Below are 18,623 nucleotides of genomic sequence, written 5' to 3' on the forward strand. Positions count from 1 at the left end.
TTTCTGTGTATGTGCTTATTAATTACATTTATTTAACCTTTATGCAATGAATCCCTAGTGCCTGTAATTTTCCCACCATGAGAGAAACTTTCCATTTTATGTGCAAAATAACAGATTGTGTTTTTTGTCTTGTTAACTTAAAGTAAAAGGAAAACCAGGCTGGTAAATGCTTGCTGTAATGCAAGAGACATACAACTTAGTACAAATGTATAACTATATATTGTTCATATTATTAATAAATAAAACATTTATGTCACTGGTGTTAAAATCATTACAGTATAAAAGTCAAACCACTGTGGTATAAAATACTCAAGGACATGTTATAATAAGAAGATAATTCACAGTGAAATCAGAACACAATATACACACCAGTGTTGTAGATTGTTTTCCTATAACACCATGCCCTGGCATGTTTATTCCCTATATAAACAAGGAAAGTATTATCTCCATTTCACAGCGTGGGTCAAAACACATCCCTGAAAGCACAGCATCTCAACCATAGAAAGAAGATAATAACAGTATTTCATGGCTTATTGTTTATCCAGAGCTTCAGGCTATCAAATGACAGCTTTAAATCTGTCCACTAATGAAATAGAGTCAATCTCTGGTGTTAAAAATAGGATTGACAAAATAAAATGACATTTCAGCCCCCAGTAGGCATCCCATGATGACACAGCATGTGATTTTCCCCTCACACACCATCAAGTACATAATGATAAATTATAATTGGTAAAGAATGAAACAACAGTTTCCAGTTGATCCAGTCTAACAGTCTATTATTTTGACGAGGATAAGATCAACTGAATCCCTATCCCAAATGATTACACTGTATATAACAATGATATTGTCTAAAGTATTCATATCAAGTTTGTAAAATAGAATAGAATAGAATAGAGAATGAAATTTATTGTAAAACAGCATAATAATAATAATAATAATAATAATAATAACACAATGGACAAAAATGTGAGAACTAGTCAAGTGGACAAGGAACAAAGTTAATTCTTTTTGAGCCCAATCATCTTTTAAAGACCTAACTAAAATGCCATCTCACTGCGGCTAGATGATGAAAGAACAAGCAGCTCAATCATAATCAACTGAAATGCTCAAACATTATGTTGCTTATCTGCCTGTTTATGAAATATAAGTCACTTGTTTTTAATAACTGACTTCCAGACATGACGTTATTGCTTTCCTCATGATATAATTGATTACTCAGCCCTTGCTGTCCTTAGAATAAAATTCAGGACCTTTCTACTCCTCCACTAGGACAATTTTTCAACTGGACAACCGAAGAGATTAAGCCCTCTAAACCCCACTACCAGTTCATTAGATCCAATCCCTTACTCCTGGCCATTTTACAAGACCTCCTCCACTTCATCACAACTATCATCAACCTTTTTATATTATCTGGTCTTGTTTCTGCTGCTTTTAAGAAGGCAAAGTTTACTCCCATTCTGATCCAGCATACGTCAGTAACTATCACTACTCTATTTTCTATCTAAAATTTTTGAATGGACTGTTTATAATCAAATGTCTCTTTAACTCTCGGAGAACAACCTTAATTGTTCTAACCAATCTGTATATAAAGCGGCACATTTCACAGAGACTGTCACTGAAAGCTGCTAGATCATCTAAACGGTCATCTGTCCTCATCCTCCTAGACCTCTCAGCAGCATTGGCACGGTAAATCATAAAATTCTTTTGTCTACCCTTACAAGTTTTGAATTCTGTGGCAAGAAATGGCAGTGGTTTGCTTAATGCAGTCTCTACACTGGTGTTCCACAAGGATCAGTACTTGGTCCACTTCTGTTCTCCTTTTATACCCAATCTATTGGTGAAGTCATAGCCTCAGAAGGGTTTTCATATCATTCACGCGAATGACACTCAACTCATTCTCTCCTTTTCTCCCTTAGACACTTAGGTTTCCAGCCGGATCTCAGCACGTCTGGTAGACATCTCATACTGGATGGATGCTCATCAGCTGAAACTTAATCTCCGCAAAAACAGAACTGCTGTTCATGCCAGGTAATTAAGCTTACTGTCAGGATTTTATAATTTCCCTGGACAACAATTGGATCACTCTTTCAGTGCCCACAACAATGGGGTATTTCTGGACAAACATACATTGGTAACCTTACTTACCCTTGTTGATTTCTTCTTTATAACATCAGACGTATTTGCCCATTTCTCTCCACTGTGTTTCTCTCTACAGTGCTTGTTCTGTCTCTTGTTACTGTATTTCAAGACTGGACTACTCCTGGCAGGTCTGTCTCTGTGCACCATTAGGGTGAAATTCCTACAATGGGTCTACACCTGGGTTGTAGTGGAGGCTAAAGTCATGTAAATAGCATTTATGCACCAGAATTTCAGAAATATCGTACCAAAGCATTCTGAGAACTGTGTAAAAGCCTACTCATATGATCAGTGACATCACCAGGCACACATTAGAACATTTAAGAAAACTTTGCAAAAAGGATGTACAAAAGCCATTCCACAAAATAGAAACCATTATTCACAGTAAGAAATAGAAAATCAGACTGGAATTAGTAGAGACATAGAGAATTGTAACCAAGATTAACCTCCACAAAAGTGATGGAAAGGGTTATTTATGTTTTTTGCAAATCATAACCGTAGTGTTGTACCTTAACTGAGCTCTACGACCAAACACATTGTTTCTTGTATTAGCCAGTTGATGAGTTAAAACTAAGGTTTAACATGAATATATGACAATATGTAGAGCATTAAAATGGCAAGCCTCTTCCTGCTAATGCCTGCAAAATTTTGTAACCTTGAATACAAAAACAAACAAAAAACCCAACATAAAACTGTGTTGTAAATATTATTTTTCTATTAAATAAAATGTTATTATATACTTAATATTATTATATACTGGCTAGCCAGGTAATGATTTGACTTATAGAATTTGTTTTTCCTCACTGAATAGCATGTTGAATTGTTCAGTTCCTTGAATGGTGGCTGATGTAAAAAAAAAAATATATTCCATGCTGTCTTTCATTGTGTATGTGTTGTAATGGTGATTAATCACCATTATGGTCATGGAATTGAGCCATTTTTATTTCTTTCATGCTGTTGTTCAACAATGAAGTTCAGATTCAATTCACATAATTTCAAAGAAAACTATCTAATATTTTTTACCAGCATGGTGGGGGCTTCTGGATTAAGATGTTGAAAACTTTGTTTAAAGTTATTATTGGCAAATTCCTGCAGACCTTCTTGAACCTTTGATCCTGGTCGCACATAGTTTTCACTTTCATCACCAATTTCCCAGTAACCCAACGTAGCACAATCCACATTAACTGTTATTTTCTGTTTTTCGGAAGCCTGTTGCACTATCCCCCTCACTTAACTCCCACTAGTATAGAAACATCTAAAGTCACCTATAAAGAAGTATTCAAAAGGTAAAGCCTGCTTAAGAACATGGAATTAGATTGGGGAGTGTAGTTTATATCACCCACCTTCTGCAAATACATTAACATAACTGCCCTTCTGTACTCACGTTTCCACAACCAGTCCTTTTTTTTGTGATCACAGTGTATCTTTACCACGTATTTTCTTTTTGGTCTCAAGTCATCTTAAAAGCTTTTATAGTGCTTTTTTCTTTAATTTAAGGTTAAATCATCTCATATTGTTATATTTCAACATAATATATAAGAGTGAGTCAAAAAGAAAAACTTTAATGACCATGTAAACTTGACTAAAAATGATTTGTAGAGTAATCCAGGCACTCTTCAAGTGTTGGAACCATTGCATCGAATGACAGAAAATGTAAAAAAAAAAAAAAAAAAAAAGTACTTTGTGACACCTATTTTCAAAAACCCATGCAAAATTAAATATATATATATATATACATAATACATAAAACACTTGTTTGTGATATAATGTTTTCCACCCTAACTTTAGTAGTAAATTGTGCTCCAATACTTTTTTCAACCTTGTGGTTTATAAAAATAGACTCTAAATAAAATCTCTAAATACTGTACATACAACATTGACATGGGCTGACATTGCTTGACTACCCATGAAACATAAAAAAAAAAAAACTTTGTCATGATCTTTGGCAAATGCTTGGTTGATTGATTGTATACTTGCATTAATGTACAGGAATTCCTGACAGTGGATGATAAATGTATATTATATGGACAAGTTGATGGTGAGGAGTGTCCCCAATTTGATCCTGAGGGCTCAGATAATTTTTTTTTTTATTTGTGAGCTTTGCATGGTCTTCCTATGTCCACATGGGAGTCATCTAGGGTCTGTTTTCTCCCAACATCTATTAGCTCTGAATGATAACTTTTGGGTTGAGCTCTGGGGTGTAATGCTTTAATTACAGCATTAGTTCTAAAGCAGGGGTATTCAACTAAAGTTTAAAAAGGTCCAGTCAGAAAAGTTTTTTTGAAGCAAAAGTCCGGAAGATCATAACGTCTAACAAGTTAGTGTAATAGCTTATATATTTAACTTTTTATTATAAATTGTATAAACTGTCTGTTTCTCTGTTTCTCTCTTTCTCCGTCTCACTCGCCTGTTTCTCTTTTTCTCTGCCTCACTTGTCGGTTTCTCTCTCTTTCTCAGTCTTTCTCGCCTGTTCCGCAGTCGCCTGTGTCTCTGTTTTATGTATGGCTATCTTTCTTTTCTTTTTTTACCATCTCTTTTAATGTGAAACTTGCCGCTTAACACTCTCATCTGTCTGCGCTGTAGACTTGCAATGTTTATCAGACTTAATAGGCTGAGTGGTATCATGTGGTTTGCTTAGCTCGCATGCAATTGGCTTGTGCGTTTCCACTACCATACAATCATACAGCTGCGCTGGTTGAAATAGAAGCGTCCCGACAGTTTTTTAAATCCTAACCTTAACGTTAACGTTTTGGCTGTAGGTCCGGGTCACTGATCTATAATAGATACATCAGTGGCCCGGGTCCGTATGGGATGGCTTCTTGGTCCGGACCCGGACCGCGGTCCGCCTGTTAGTGAAGGCTGTTCTAAAGGATAAACCAATATGAAGAGCAGTGTGCTGTGAGAAGTTGAGCTATTGCACATATTATGCTATTAATTTGTGCAATATGCCAATTATGACAGAAATTCATTCCATATGCCTTAGACAAACTATTCTACCAACGTACTGTTCTCACTGCTGCCATGGTGCTGAATGGACCACTGTAGTTCAGCACCAGTGGTGTTATGAAAAGCAGCATAGCAATAGCCTAAGAGCAGGATGGGATACACCAATATGGCTAAAACCAAATAATCATTTACTTCCACTAAGACGCCATAGCCAGGAGAGTATCTTCTTCTGTCTCACAGAAAGGTACGCTGCCAACACTCTTTCCCATGCCAGATACCCAAAGACTCACTGCCCCTATCAGCATTCGATGCAGCAGCCATAACTCACAGCAAACCTTCACTGCACCAGCCTCAAGCCAGCACCACAGTTGAGGATCAACTGCCCTACGAAAAGCATTGGTTCAATGCAGCTCTGTACCATTTTTTCATCCCTCTTCTTACCTCTCTTACCTACTCTGGCTTTGTCCCCACAAAGAACAAAATAAAAGAGCACTTCCTGTTCACGGCATTTATTTTTACCTGTGTCGGTATTCAGTTTACAATGCTACTGTACATGCTATTACTTCAATACAACAATTTAAAATGGCCGGAAAAAGTAAGAAACCACTGATGTACTAACAACAAACAAATCAGCCAATAAAAAAAAAACAGCAACTGATTACAGAAGCATTCTGAAAACTGTGAAGAAACCTCCTAATATGATCAGTAACATCACCAGGCACACATTAGAACATTTAAGAAAACTTTGCAAATAGAATTACAAAAGTAATTAGTAAAGACATAGAGAATTGTAACCAAGATTAACCTCTACGAAAGTGATGGAAAGGCCAAAGTAGTCTTATGGCTTGGGTTTGCATGGATGCTTTTGGAACAGCCTCACTAATCTTTTTTGATGATGTTACTTATGACGGCATCAGCAAAATTAATTCAGAAGTCTACAGAAACATTCTGTCTACCATTTTAGAGAGAAGTGCAGTAGGAACTTTAGAGGAACTTATTCAGGCAGCAGGACAATGACCAAAAACACACACTGCCAACACAACAAAGGATCTCATCAAGGGGAAAGGTTTTGGACTGACCCAGACAACCCCCAAACCAAACCTTAATGCAATTCAGCATGCATTTCGCATTCTCGAAAAGAGACTGAGGGGAAAATAAAACAAACACAAAGCTGTACTAGACACCAGAAAAAGTATCATAAAATAAGAAATTTGGACCTGGGTCACTGTTTTGATGAAATTTAACCATTACACTGCTATCTGTAAACTAATCCTAAAATTCATATTAATGTCACTTCACTCACTCAATCTTTTAATCTTTCTCAACAATAGTTTGGGTCCAACATTCAATAGGAGTCTTATGCTAGAGTTTCTTTTACTTTAGTTTTAAATTTTATATCTGTTTACATTAAAAGAGTTTTTTATTATTATTTCTTATCTATTTATGTGATGTTTTATCTGTCATTTAAATTGGATTTTTTTTACCCGCTGGTAGGTCATTCGCTTCCCAAACCATCTCACTGATGCATTTTATTTAACCACTTGGGAATTGTCCAATTCTGATGTGGTCGTACAAAGACAAACTTTAAATAAGCATTCTGTATATGTCTAGACAATGTGGCTCTGTTGATACATTCTCCCCCAGGGATAGATTCCCTTTTTTAAATTAACCTGTAACAAGGTTGATCAACTATGGAATCCACCCATGTTTGGATTTATTATCTACATGTTAAAGGTCTCTTAATAAAGGCTGTTAAGGATGTGAGGTCCTCATATTTTTCTAATTTTATTTCAAGTACTGAATATAATCCCACAATTTTATTTGATACCATCAGTAATAGTGTTACACCTCCATTACCTGTAGTACAAGTAAGTCAAACACCATAAATCAAAATATATCAGGGGTTGTTTTTTTTCATATTTTAAGAAAAATGCATACTAAACAATAGACATAACATCTGCTTTTATACTGTGCTTAATCTCATACCATGAAGTAAATAATAGTACTTTCAATAATTACAATAATTTCAGTGTAAATATTATGTTAGTGTTTGTGTAATACACTGGTCCAAAAAGCTTACCTACAGAAAGTATTTTCTCTGCTACTGCACGTTATTTGACTTAAGTGCTGGCTTCTTTCATGGACTTACACACGTTGTACACACACATACTGTGTACACGCATAATAGTGTTTTCTGTTCATTCTCCCAGTGTGTAAGTATAAAGCTTTAAATGCTCCCTCCTCCCACCTGAGTGCAATAAAGCACAGAATAGTATGTCAGGGCAGTTTCAAGAGTTTGACTCCTGGTTAATGGATGTTCGTTTATTGGCAGGGTCAAATTTCCCACTCTCAAACAAAATGAGGGTAACAGTGTGCTCCAGTCCCCCCCCCCCCAGGCCATATAAAGCTTTATACGCTCCATGCATTGACGTGATAGACTAAAAATAGTAAATAGTAGCTTAATATTAGTAGGTAAAGAGATGAAGAGCACAGCACAACCATTTCAAAACATGGTTCCTGCTTTTTTTTAACAGACTGTTGTACTGTACAATCACACTAAAATCTTGCTCAATCATTAGCTTAGAATTATATACCTATTTCCAAACCTTATTTGGAGCGAAGATTTTGTAAACTGCCCAGAAAAAAGCTGAGGCAGAACAACAAACTAATTCCTTAGACAGACATAATATCCCTACTAAGTTTTTTAATGATGATGCTGGAGAATGTTCATTGCCAAAGTAGTTGGATATAATTTTCAGGTTATTCCAGAGATGCCGTATAGAGCTCAGGTCCAGACTTGGCCACTCCAGAACGCTCACTCTTGTTTATCTTGGTTGTATGCTTTAAATGAATGTCTTGTTTTCTAAATTTTGCTATTTTTGTGGATTTTTCCCCGATTTTTCTCCCTAATTTGGTATTGTCCATTTCCTCCCAGTCACTAAGGGGCTCACACAATAAGCTTCTACCACTATTCAGGTGAGAGGGCCGCAGACTATCACGTGATTCCTCCGACCCACGTGATCTCACCGACCTTCTTTTCGAACTGCTTGCTTATGCACCGTTGGGGGCGGAGTAACACACTTGAAGGACAGAGCTATCCGCCCCCTCCACTTACGTGAGCTCACAGACGCCCCTGAATGGTAAGTAGAGCCGTATTAATATGGGTACCTCTCTTCCTTCCCCTCTGAGAGAGCTTGGCCAATCAGCTCTCTCTAGACCTCTGGCTGTGAGAGCATCACCAGGGATCGAACCAGCAATGATAGGGCGAGCACTTTACCACTGCACCACTCGGAGGCCTTGAATGTCTTGTTTAAATGTAATCTGTAACCCAGCCTGAGATTCTGAGCACTCTGAAAAGGCTTTAACTCAGGATGGATCTTCATCTTTCTGCATCCATTTTTACAGCTATTCTGACTAATCTCCTAGTTTCAGTTGCAGAAACATATGCCCACAGCATGAGGCTGCCACTATCGTGTTAGATTGCAGGGATGGTTTTACTAAGGTGATGCGCAGTGCCTGATTTCCTTGATTCTAAATAGGTCAGTCTTTGTGCCATCAGACCCTAGGATTTTGTTTCTTATGGTATAAGAGTCCTTCAGGAGCTTTTTGGCAAACACCCGTAGAGGCTTGATTGGTACAGTAGACGGCTGCAGAGATGATTGTCATAAATCTCTCCCTTCTCCACAAAGAAACTCAGGATGTCATCTAGAGCAGTCCTTGGGTTCTTGGTTACCTAAATGACCGAAAGGCTTTGCACCTACAGTAATTACTCAGTTTGACAGACAAATGGGAGAAGGTTGTTGATTTTTTCAAATCTCTTTCATTTAAGAATGATAGAGAACATAGTATTCTTGGGCAGTTTTGCAGAAATTTTCTCATATCCTTTCCCAGATCTCTATCTTGACACAATATAGGCCCTAGAGCTTAATTGCAAGATTTATAACCAAGTATCAGTCAATGTTTTTTTACATTATAGACATGGCTAAATATTTTATTTCATTTAAGATGAGTGTAAAACATAAAAGTATGTACTGTGTCTGACCTTCTTTGCCCCAGCAACTTTGTCAAGCCACTCAGATATTTGGATCAAGAGCTGCTGGTAATCCCACATACAAGACTTGAAAAATGCCCACAAAATGTGCCTGTGGAACGCCTTATTATTAGAAATATGTTCTGGGGACACTGTGCGCATTTTTAAAAAGCACATGAAGATCCAGCTTTCTAACCATCCTTTTGATTCATTTTAACATTTGTTTCATTGCTTTGTGGGTTAATTGTCATCTTGTAAGTATGCTCCTGATTATTTTTTGTTTCTTTGTAAGATTACTGTATTTTATTATTTATTTTCTGAAAAGCACTTTCTGACACTTGTCTCGAGAAGCGCTATATAAATAAAATTTACTTTTCACTGGCCTCATGCTTTCAGATGCCTTGAAACCAAATGACAGTATTGACTTTTCAATAAACAAACAGCTTTAATAAAACAAATATGCGGGGCAAATATATATTTCAAGGATAACTGCAGTAGCCAGTGAATAAAACTGAGAATCAATGCACAAACGTAAGCTGCAGTGAGATTTTGCCTTAGAACGTGCTACAGAGAAATGTTATGTAACATAGCATTGTCATCATATCTGTGTAATATCATATTCATGTTGCAGATACACAAACAGAAGACGTTAAATACATCAATGATTTATTTCACAATTTAGGTAAGCACATAACATATTTACTTCATATGTCAAGTAGGAAAGACATAAGCGATGATCTTTAAAAAGCAATTGTTGCTGCACATAAATCTGGAAAGAGTAATAAAACCATTTCCAAACAATTTGGAGTTCGAGACAGTTGTCAATTTTCCCAGGTGTGGATGTCCCAGCACATTAACCATAAAATCAGACTGTGCCATGCTCAGAGAAAAACAAAAAACAAGAGCTACATCTTAGATGCTACAGGCCTTACTGAGCATGTTAAATGGTAAAGTCCATGACAGCACAATTAGAAAAAGACTGAACAAGTACAGTTTTAAAGGGTTGCCAGCAAAGAATCTCTCTCATTTCTAAAAAGATCATGGAAGCATAAATGAGGTTTGCAAATCTGCATGTGAACAAGACACGAGGCTTCTGGATCAACGTCCTATCGACAAATGAAACTAAAGTGAAATTGTTTGTCCTTAATGCTCATAATCCTATTTGGGGTGGAACAAACAGCATTTCTGCAAAACACCTCATACCCACTGTCAAGCACAGCAGTGGAGGATTGATGATTTGGGCTTGTTTGTTAGCAACAGGACCTGGCCATAATGCAGTCACTGAGTTGACCATGAACTCCTCTGTATTGCAGAGTATTCTAGAGGAAAATGTGGGGCTAACTGTCTGACAGATAAAGCTTGGTCAAAACATGCAACAGAACAATGATCCAAAGGATGCAAGTAAATCTGAAGAATAAAATAATAAGTTGTGAAATGGCCTAGTCAAAATCCAGACCTCAATCAAATTGAAATGCTGTGGCAAAACCTCAAGAAATCTGTGCATATGCAAATTCCCCAAAACCTCAATGAACTGAAGCAATGTTGAAGGAAAAATAAGCCCAAATTCCTTCACAACGATGTGAGAGACTGATAAAAGGCATACAGAAAAATTACCCTACAATAAATTATTGCGGGTACAGGTAGATCTACAATCTATTAAATCATGGAGAATGTAGTTTTGCCTACTGTACCATGCTTTTTTTTCCCTTGTTGGCTTGCTTTTTGTTAAACATACAGTATAATAGCACAGTAAATAAAGTTATATGTTGTTATTCGTCGAAGGTTGTACTTGCAGAATGCTAAGACCCACTATACTATACTTAAAGATTTTTATGTTTTTACATAAAAACACGTAGAATTAAAACATGTAGAACTTTGAAATTATGTAGAATTAAAACACAGAATTAAAACACGTAGAATTGTACAAACTTTGGAACATGACTGTATATCCACCTGTTATACATTATATCTTTTATTTGTTAGCACCCTTTGTTGCTGCTAAAAATTAAAAAAAAATGTACATAAGAGTATCTGTCGTATCACCGAACACAATGGAAGATAAGAGAGGTCTTGCGTACTGAATGAAAAAGCCAGATTTGCACAAAAGTATCAAAACAAGTAGACATGACTAAGGAAAGGAGTTTATGTCTATTAAACATGTTGTGATATAAACTTCAATACCCATATTAAGAACTTTAAAAGCAAGATTTTTTCTTACTGAGGCAAGTACCACAAGTAAATATATGCATTATTTTACCAGCTAGCTAGACATACTGTAATTCTATGCTCTCCTGCAACCTATAAAAAATTACATCTTTGATGTAGCTGATACAGGACTCAGCTGCTCAAGATCAAGAGATTAAAGCACAGGTGGACTGAGTCGAAATTCTCACTGCCTGATAGATAGGCTAGGGAGTCATTTTCGAATGATGCACACTACCAAGCAAATATTGGACAACTCAAAAGAAATCTTTTGAGGTAGAAAAATAAATAAAATTGGTGGTTAGTGTCATGGGAGTGCCATAGATTTAGATTTCCCTAATGCCCCAGAACATTACATGTCTCTGATCCACTTCACCTGTTTCTAATTTCTTGCTGCTTATTTCAGGGTTTTCACTGCCTCCGTGTCTAGCTTTTGTAGTGTATGTCCTATGTTGTCCCAATGTTACTGATTATTACTCACTATCTTTGGGTCCCTTTACCACAGTTTATGTGTTCATGTTTCCTAATGTGTTTATGTTTATTAGGAATTGCTTGTTTGCAATTTGTTAAATTAAAGAGATTAGCAATGGCATCCACCTTTGTCTCAAATTTACGAGAGAAACAAAGATAAATGCAGCAAACCTTGGAAAACCAGAAGCGGCTTGACCAGCTCAACCCTTCGATGAACCAGCTTAAACCATGGCCCCATCCAAAAAGGAAAAAAATATCGATTTAGCCAATGTGGGGTCAGGCTTATGGTGCTGGACATTAACCAGTGCAATCCAGCCTCCGAGTGGCGCAGTGGTAAAGTGCTCACCCTATCATCCAGAGATCGCGAGTTTGAGCCCCAGGTAATGCTGTAACCTCTCGCAGCCGGAGGCCTAGAGAGAGCTGATTGGCCGAGCTTTCTCAAAGGGGAGGGATGAGAGGTACTTAGTGCTTCCATATCAATCACGGGCAATCATCAGGGGTGCGTGTGAGCGAACGCCAGCAAAAGGAGCGCTGAACTCCGAGTGTGTTACGCCGCCCCCAACAGCAATGCGGTCGGTGACGTCATGTGGGTCGGAGGAAACATGTGATAGTCTGTGGCCCTCCTGACTGAATGGTAGTAGTAGCTTAATGTGGGAGGAATTGGACATGACTAAATGAGGGGGAGAAATCCGGGGAAAAAAAAACCCTCCAGCACAAGGGCAACATCCAACCAACATCCAAACCCAGCATTGTGGTGCGAGCTGCAGGCAATGACTCCTGTGTCTAAGGTGCAACCCCTGAACCCCTGGTGTCTTTGCCTACCCAAGTCAAACACCATTTTGGCTTACAGCTCATATCACCAAGATCTACTTTGAGTGTTGTTTCCTGGTCCTGCTCGGCTTAGGCAATCGCTTTGTCTCCTTGGTCCTCTAAGCATGTTGCTCCGCCAACATCCAAACCTGGCATTGTGGTGCGAGCTGCAGGCAATGACTCCTGTGTCTAAGGTGCAACCCCTGAACCCTTGGTGTCTTTGCCTACCCAAGTCAAACACCATTTTAGCTTACAGCTCATATCACCCAGATCGACTTTGAGTGTTGTTTCCTGGTCCTGCTCGGCTAAGGCAATCGCTTTGTCTCCTTGGTCCTCTAAGCATGGTGCTCCGCCTCTCTGCTCAACCAAGGACTTTGTTCTGCTCTGCTGAGAGATTGCCTTACTTTTGTACAACTGTTCGGGTCCCCCTCCTGGTGTAGTGGTAGCTCAGAGGTTTAAGGCTCTGGGTTTCTGCTTAAAAGGTCAGCGGTTAAAGCTGGCATTGTTGAACCCTTGAGCAAGACTGTTAACCCGGTGCACTCCAGGGACCCTGTATCATAAGTAAATGTGTGTCATGACCCCAATCTCCAATCTGGGATATGCAATGTCACTGTGCAATAATGTATCTGTGACAAGTAAAGTTTTAACTGAATTAATTAAATAACTTAAATAACTGACTTAATTGCACATTGGGAGTACCACATCAACAGTGGGTTGTCATGGTCAAGTCGTAAAGACGCTAGACTACATTTCCTATCAACCCTAGGAGGTCACATGTCTTTGTCATTACTTTTCACCAGTGTCTCTATCTAACCTTTATTGGGTTTACTGCATGTTGTCTCATGTTACTGAGTACTGCTTTTTTATATTTTCATAGTTTTTGTGTATTTTAGCCCTAAATCCTTAACAGTTAGATACCATGTAATTTATAATAACTATAAATTTCAAACTATATCCAACAGCTTTCACTTTTATGAATGTATAAAACATACGAAATTGACTAATAATCACAAGCAAGGACTTACATAACCCTGCAAGCACAAAAATATGTATATTTTTGTGATTTTAGGTATATAAAGAAAATATTAATTTGTGATTTTAAGTCCTTAGGGGACAACCTGAAAACCCCATTAGAAAACAGAAAAATTCTGTTCATGAGCCACAGCTTTAATCTCTGACTTGACACTATCACTACATTCAAGTACTTTTCAGTGCTGTTCAATTTGGCTTGATGATTGAGCTAACACCTTAAATCAGCTGAGGTTTTTGTCTATTACGTTTTTGGAGCCAAAATTAGATGTGCTACTATGGTGTGATTGTACACGATCTTTTTTACGCCTAAAAGCATGAGGTGGGAGGAATGAAGAGGGTCCCAAATATTTCTAACTAAAAGCTGTTTGAAATTACATTTACAGAATTTGGAATATGCTGTTTTTCAGAGTGGCTTATACAATAGAAGTGTGCTACTATGTATTCTCTACTAAAAAGTGTTTAAATGGTAGTATGTGATGCAAAGCAAGATAACAACACATCTAAGGTGCTTTCACCTGTGTCCAGATACAAATATACTTGATCCCAAAGTCCAGGAAATTTACACATCCTTACAAGACAAGCAGATCTTTTTTTTTTTTACAAATTTGAACGCAATAAATTCGCAAGGTCTTAACATATGAGTAGTACGCATGCACTAGCCTCGTGCGTGTGTACTGTTTATTATAACATTGTGACCATGTGTGTGTGCTCGCACGTAAAGCAAAAGCAAATGTCATTAGAGAGGTTCCTTGTTAAAGATCCAGTTTTCAGAGTATTTCTGTTAGTGTCTGTGTGTGTGTGTTTGTGTGCGTGTGTGTGTGTGCGTGTGTGTGTGTGCGTGCGTGCGTGTGTGCATGTGTGTGTAAAAGTCGTCAAACAAAGTAGCCCCCTCCCTCCTCCTCTCAACATCACTTCATCCAAGTCATCCAAGATCTTGGCATCGGGTCTGGTGGTTTTCCACTCTGTCTCAATGGGAAATAAGGAGAGCAGTGGTAGGGTTCTCGTCTGCCATGCCAGTGGTACGACCTGAAGGTTTCTGGGGAGGGCTTTACTAACTTTACTGTGTAGAAGGCTTTCTGGACAGATTCGTTACAAGAAAGAGAATTGTGTCCGAGCCATAGTACGACTGGGACCATCCACTGGGTCACCGGCACCAACTTAAATGGCTGGGCATCCCTGAAGACCACCGGGATGGCAGAAGGGAGTGGTCAGAACTGGTATGCCCCAGCTTGAAACTTTCCAGCCTGAAATGGCAGCCCTGGTAATAAACTCTACTATGTAGTCGCGACTGATCGGCCCCACCAATAAATGTGAAAAAGGCGAGACCACCCCACTCCCCGCAAGCAGGTTGTGGAATGTAGCCTTAGGTGCCTTGATAAAGGCACTTAAAGTGAAATGATTAGAGAGAAATTCCTAATGAGAGAACCCTGAAGTTACATGTGCACACCGTACATTGTGTTGTAAGAAAATAAATGTTATTAAAAATCATAAAGCAGTAAGGGTGGCTCAGTTGTAAGTTTCCCGTCTGTCATGCAGAGGAGCCAGGTTCAAACCCCAGCTGCTGAATACAATGCCAGTCCCAAGCCTGGATAAAATTGGAGGGTTTTAAAATCAGGAAGGGTATTTATTGTAATACCTGTGCCAAGTTGAGTGCAAATCGAATGCTCCTTTGATGGGAGCAGCTGAAAGAGCAGTCTCTTGGCTTCTCCTCATTATACTTCTATCATAATGGTTCAAGTTTAAGACATGTATGGGCTTTTTTCCCCCTGACTTGTAATTTGCTTTTCCTGCATACAGTAATTGCACCAATTACAGTATGATATTATGATTCCGTAATATTTTTTCATCCCAGTGATGGCTTATTTTAATGCTAGCTCTTTAGATTTTACACGAAGCATTAACAGCAAGATATTTCAAATGCACATGCCACACACATGGAATCAATACTAGACCTTTAGTTTGCTTTCCTGTAGGTGAAATAATGAGGAAATCACACAGACCTGGCAGAGAAACAGCTTAGCAGGCAACTGTCCATTAACGTATCGTCTCTGAAACAGTACGTGTGTGTGTGTGCGCGCGTTTTTTTTTTTTTTTATTTAGATGAATGTGGTCATATTGTTTGTAATACTAAATAAGAACCAGTAAATGCATGAATAAATTCACCACCAGTATAAAACAAAGGTCTACCATAGTGTCCATAATTTTTTTTAACTAATAAAATAAAACATCTGCTCACTGGTCTATCCAGGGATTTTCTTGATTCTACATGTCTTGATGTGAATAATGATGACCATGAGCATATTAGAATTGTTTACAAGAAGTCTTGAAAAATGGAAGGGGAAAAAAGGAATCCTGCAGAAATTAACAACAGCATGCATTAAAAATACTAATAAAAATACTTATATGAAGTCTACCACAGTGTAGAAAAGTGAAATGATTTGTTTCATCACACACTCACCTGTTAAAAGGAGGAACATGAATGTCAGAGAAGTTGGTCCAGATGGATATTCCATTGCTGCTTCGTAAAGAATCCTGGAAATAAAGTGCTAATATTTAAAACCCACTACTTGTTCCAGATTTTTTTTCCCCATTAAAAAAAACCGTTGAAACTAAATAAACTGCCATCCACTTTAAGAGCTACTCTTTTCTCACATCCCTTTACTCTCGTTTACTCAAATACTGATGCTGCAGCAGTTTGCGCGCAACCGACTGCCTGCCTGACTGCTATTCGACCCTGTTTATCTCTCTCTCACACACACACACACACTCTCTCTCGCTCGCTCGCTCGCTCTCTCACTTACAGACACACTTTCTCTCTCTCTCTCTGAGTTTCCCCATCACACTTGGTCCTAATGCCGCCCCTTAAAAGAACATAAACAATAGTGCGTTCAATAGTGTTCGTTTAATCATCGAGTGATTGCTGAGCTTTAGCAGTGAAGTCTTGTCACTTTCTGACAGGATGCCTACAACATGCTGCCTAAGGAGTAAGCATGACATTGTAGACAAGCATACCTTCGTTCTAAATAACATTTACTATGCTTGTACAGTATATCATGAGTCCTGAATTAAAATTAAAATACGGTCAATAAAAAAAAAATCGACTACAATCTCTGTATCTATACAATATATTTTCTAACTTCGGCACGAAAGCTTCTGTGTGCAAGTATGTGAGTGTTAGTTTTTTATATTTTTTATTTACGCTTCATAAAATGATGTGCAGGTAAAGTACTTAATACTGACAGTTCAAGCTTTTCAATTAATAGCCAACCGTTCTGGGGTTGACTCCCAAATAGCACAAAATTGAAAGCTAGTGCACTATGTAGGTTGCACAAGTACTTTTTACACCAAGCAGTGCCCTTGATGAGGGGATAGAGAGGGATTTGGGATTCGGCCTTGTGTTAGAAGCTAGTAAGCAGTGAAAGGCAATAGACGAGTTCACAAATACGGAAAGAGCGTTGCATTGTGGGAAAGGTCATGGGTTAAGGCCTCACAAACCTGGCCCGTGATTGTATAATAAGTTATATTGCGTGAATCCAATAGCATCATGCGAATTAGTGGATTAATGCTAACTAAAGCTAACATAAATTAGCTATAGTTCCCTACCAATTGATTGGAGTACATTAAATGACACATGAAGTAGTATTTTTGAACTCTGGCCCACAAATGCGTATGTAGTAGAATTATTCCAAAATGGACATCAGGGCACATTACAGCGCTATAAAAAGCCGCTGTCATTAACTACAAGTAAAACTGGAAGGAGGAGGTTGATTCTTCTCTAAGCTGACATTTTTCTATCCTCAAATGTTTCTATCCTCTTAATGTTCCTTATCATCCTCAACAATTATTGGAATTTTAACTTTTTTTGTACAACAAAACACTTGTTTCTGTGCTTCAATTTACTGCCAATAACTCACTACAAAAACACAATCAAAGCTATATTCTTTTATTAAAACTTAACCAACATATTATTAATAATAAATTGCATACTTGAATTACCACAGACTACAGGGTAATTTATCCATTGTGAAAAACAGAGAGGTGGAATTATCGCTTCACTGCTATGCAGCTTTGTTTACTCAGATAAATAAAACAATTATAATATTTAGCTATTTATGCTTTTTATTTCCCCTTTGAGTAAATGAAAACATTCATAAAATGTTCTCTGTCACTATAACATCTCTCTTTAAAAAAAAAAAAAAAAAAAAAGTTTTCCTCACATAAACCAACTGTTTATTATTTCACTAATTTCTATTTCTTTTTGCATTTCCTTTTGAGATGTTGTTGCATGGTGGAATTAAATGACACATTAAGCCTTACTTACAGCAAAGATTACCCTGCAATCACAGTTTCCCAACTTATCTCTAGATCTAGAATAAGCTTTAAGCATGCTGGTCAGAACTTTGGGATGGACTTATCTATGAACCCTGTAGGTAGGTACATTACACTACAGTAGGTCATCCTCAATCAATGAAAACAGTCCCTCTGGACAGTTGTAAAATCCTTGAAATCTTTATACAGCATGGTCTACACTATTGAAAATTCAGGCCAATGTGGATGACACAATTTTCACTTCATACAGTTTTTCCATATATATTTGGAGGACACCAGAACTTTACAGTGGTATAAAACCACAATGTTCTGGTTACAGAAAACAATTGAATACCAGTAGAAATCCGGACAGATTTTATCCACTACAAGGGCAACAGGGTAATGAATTGTTTCCGTCTAGTGATGAGCAGGTCCCCAGTGGATCTATTGTACCATGTAAAATCCATCAACAACAAGAGTCAATCAGTCTTGCTATCGATCGTACTTCAGTTAAGATGAAGTGCCAGGTGTATTCTTCTGCAACTGCAAATGCTTTCTCACTTTAACATTTTTATCAATATCTGACAAAAAGCATGTGCACGGGCTTTTTGACAGATTACACATACAGATGGTGCTGAGGTAGGAAATAAGTGATTTATTTCAAGGACTGTTTTTAATCTTAAAACAA

The 18,623-nt window shown here is 37.8% G+C and overlaps 1 protein-coding gene across 1 annotated transcript in view; it reads right to left on the reverse strand.

Annotated features, from left to right (window-relative positions):
- ltk (leukocyte receptor tyrosine kinase) overlaps positions 1–16,299 on the reverse strand; it is a 77,010-nt gene extending 60,711 nt beyond the window's left edge. Inside the window, exon 1 of the mRNA XM_053509265.1 lies at positions 16,086–16,299. Within this exon, the coding sequence (XP_053365240.1) occupies positions 16,086–16,140 (55 nt within the window). The 5' untranslated portion in view covers positions 16,141–16,299. The remainder of the gene's footprint in view (positions 1–16,085) is intronic.
- Positions 16,300–18,623: the final 2,324 nt, after the last annotated feature.

Source organism: Clarias gariepinus, chromosome 13, assembly GCF_024256425.1.
Source record: "Clarias gariepinus isolate MV-2021 ecotype Netherlands chromosome 13, CGAR_prim_01v2, whole genome shotgun sequence".
In the NCBI taxonomy this organism is placed as follows: Eukaryota; Metazoa; Chordata; class Actinopteri; order Siluriformes; family Clariidae; genus Clarias; species Clarias gariepinus.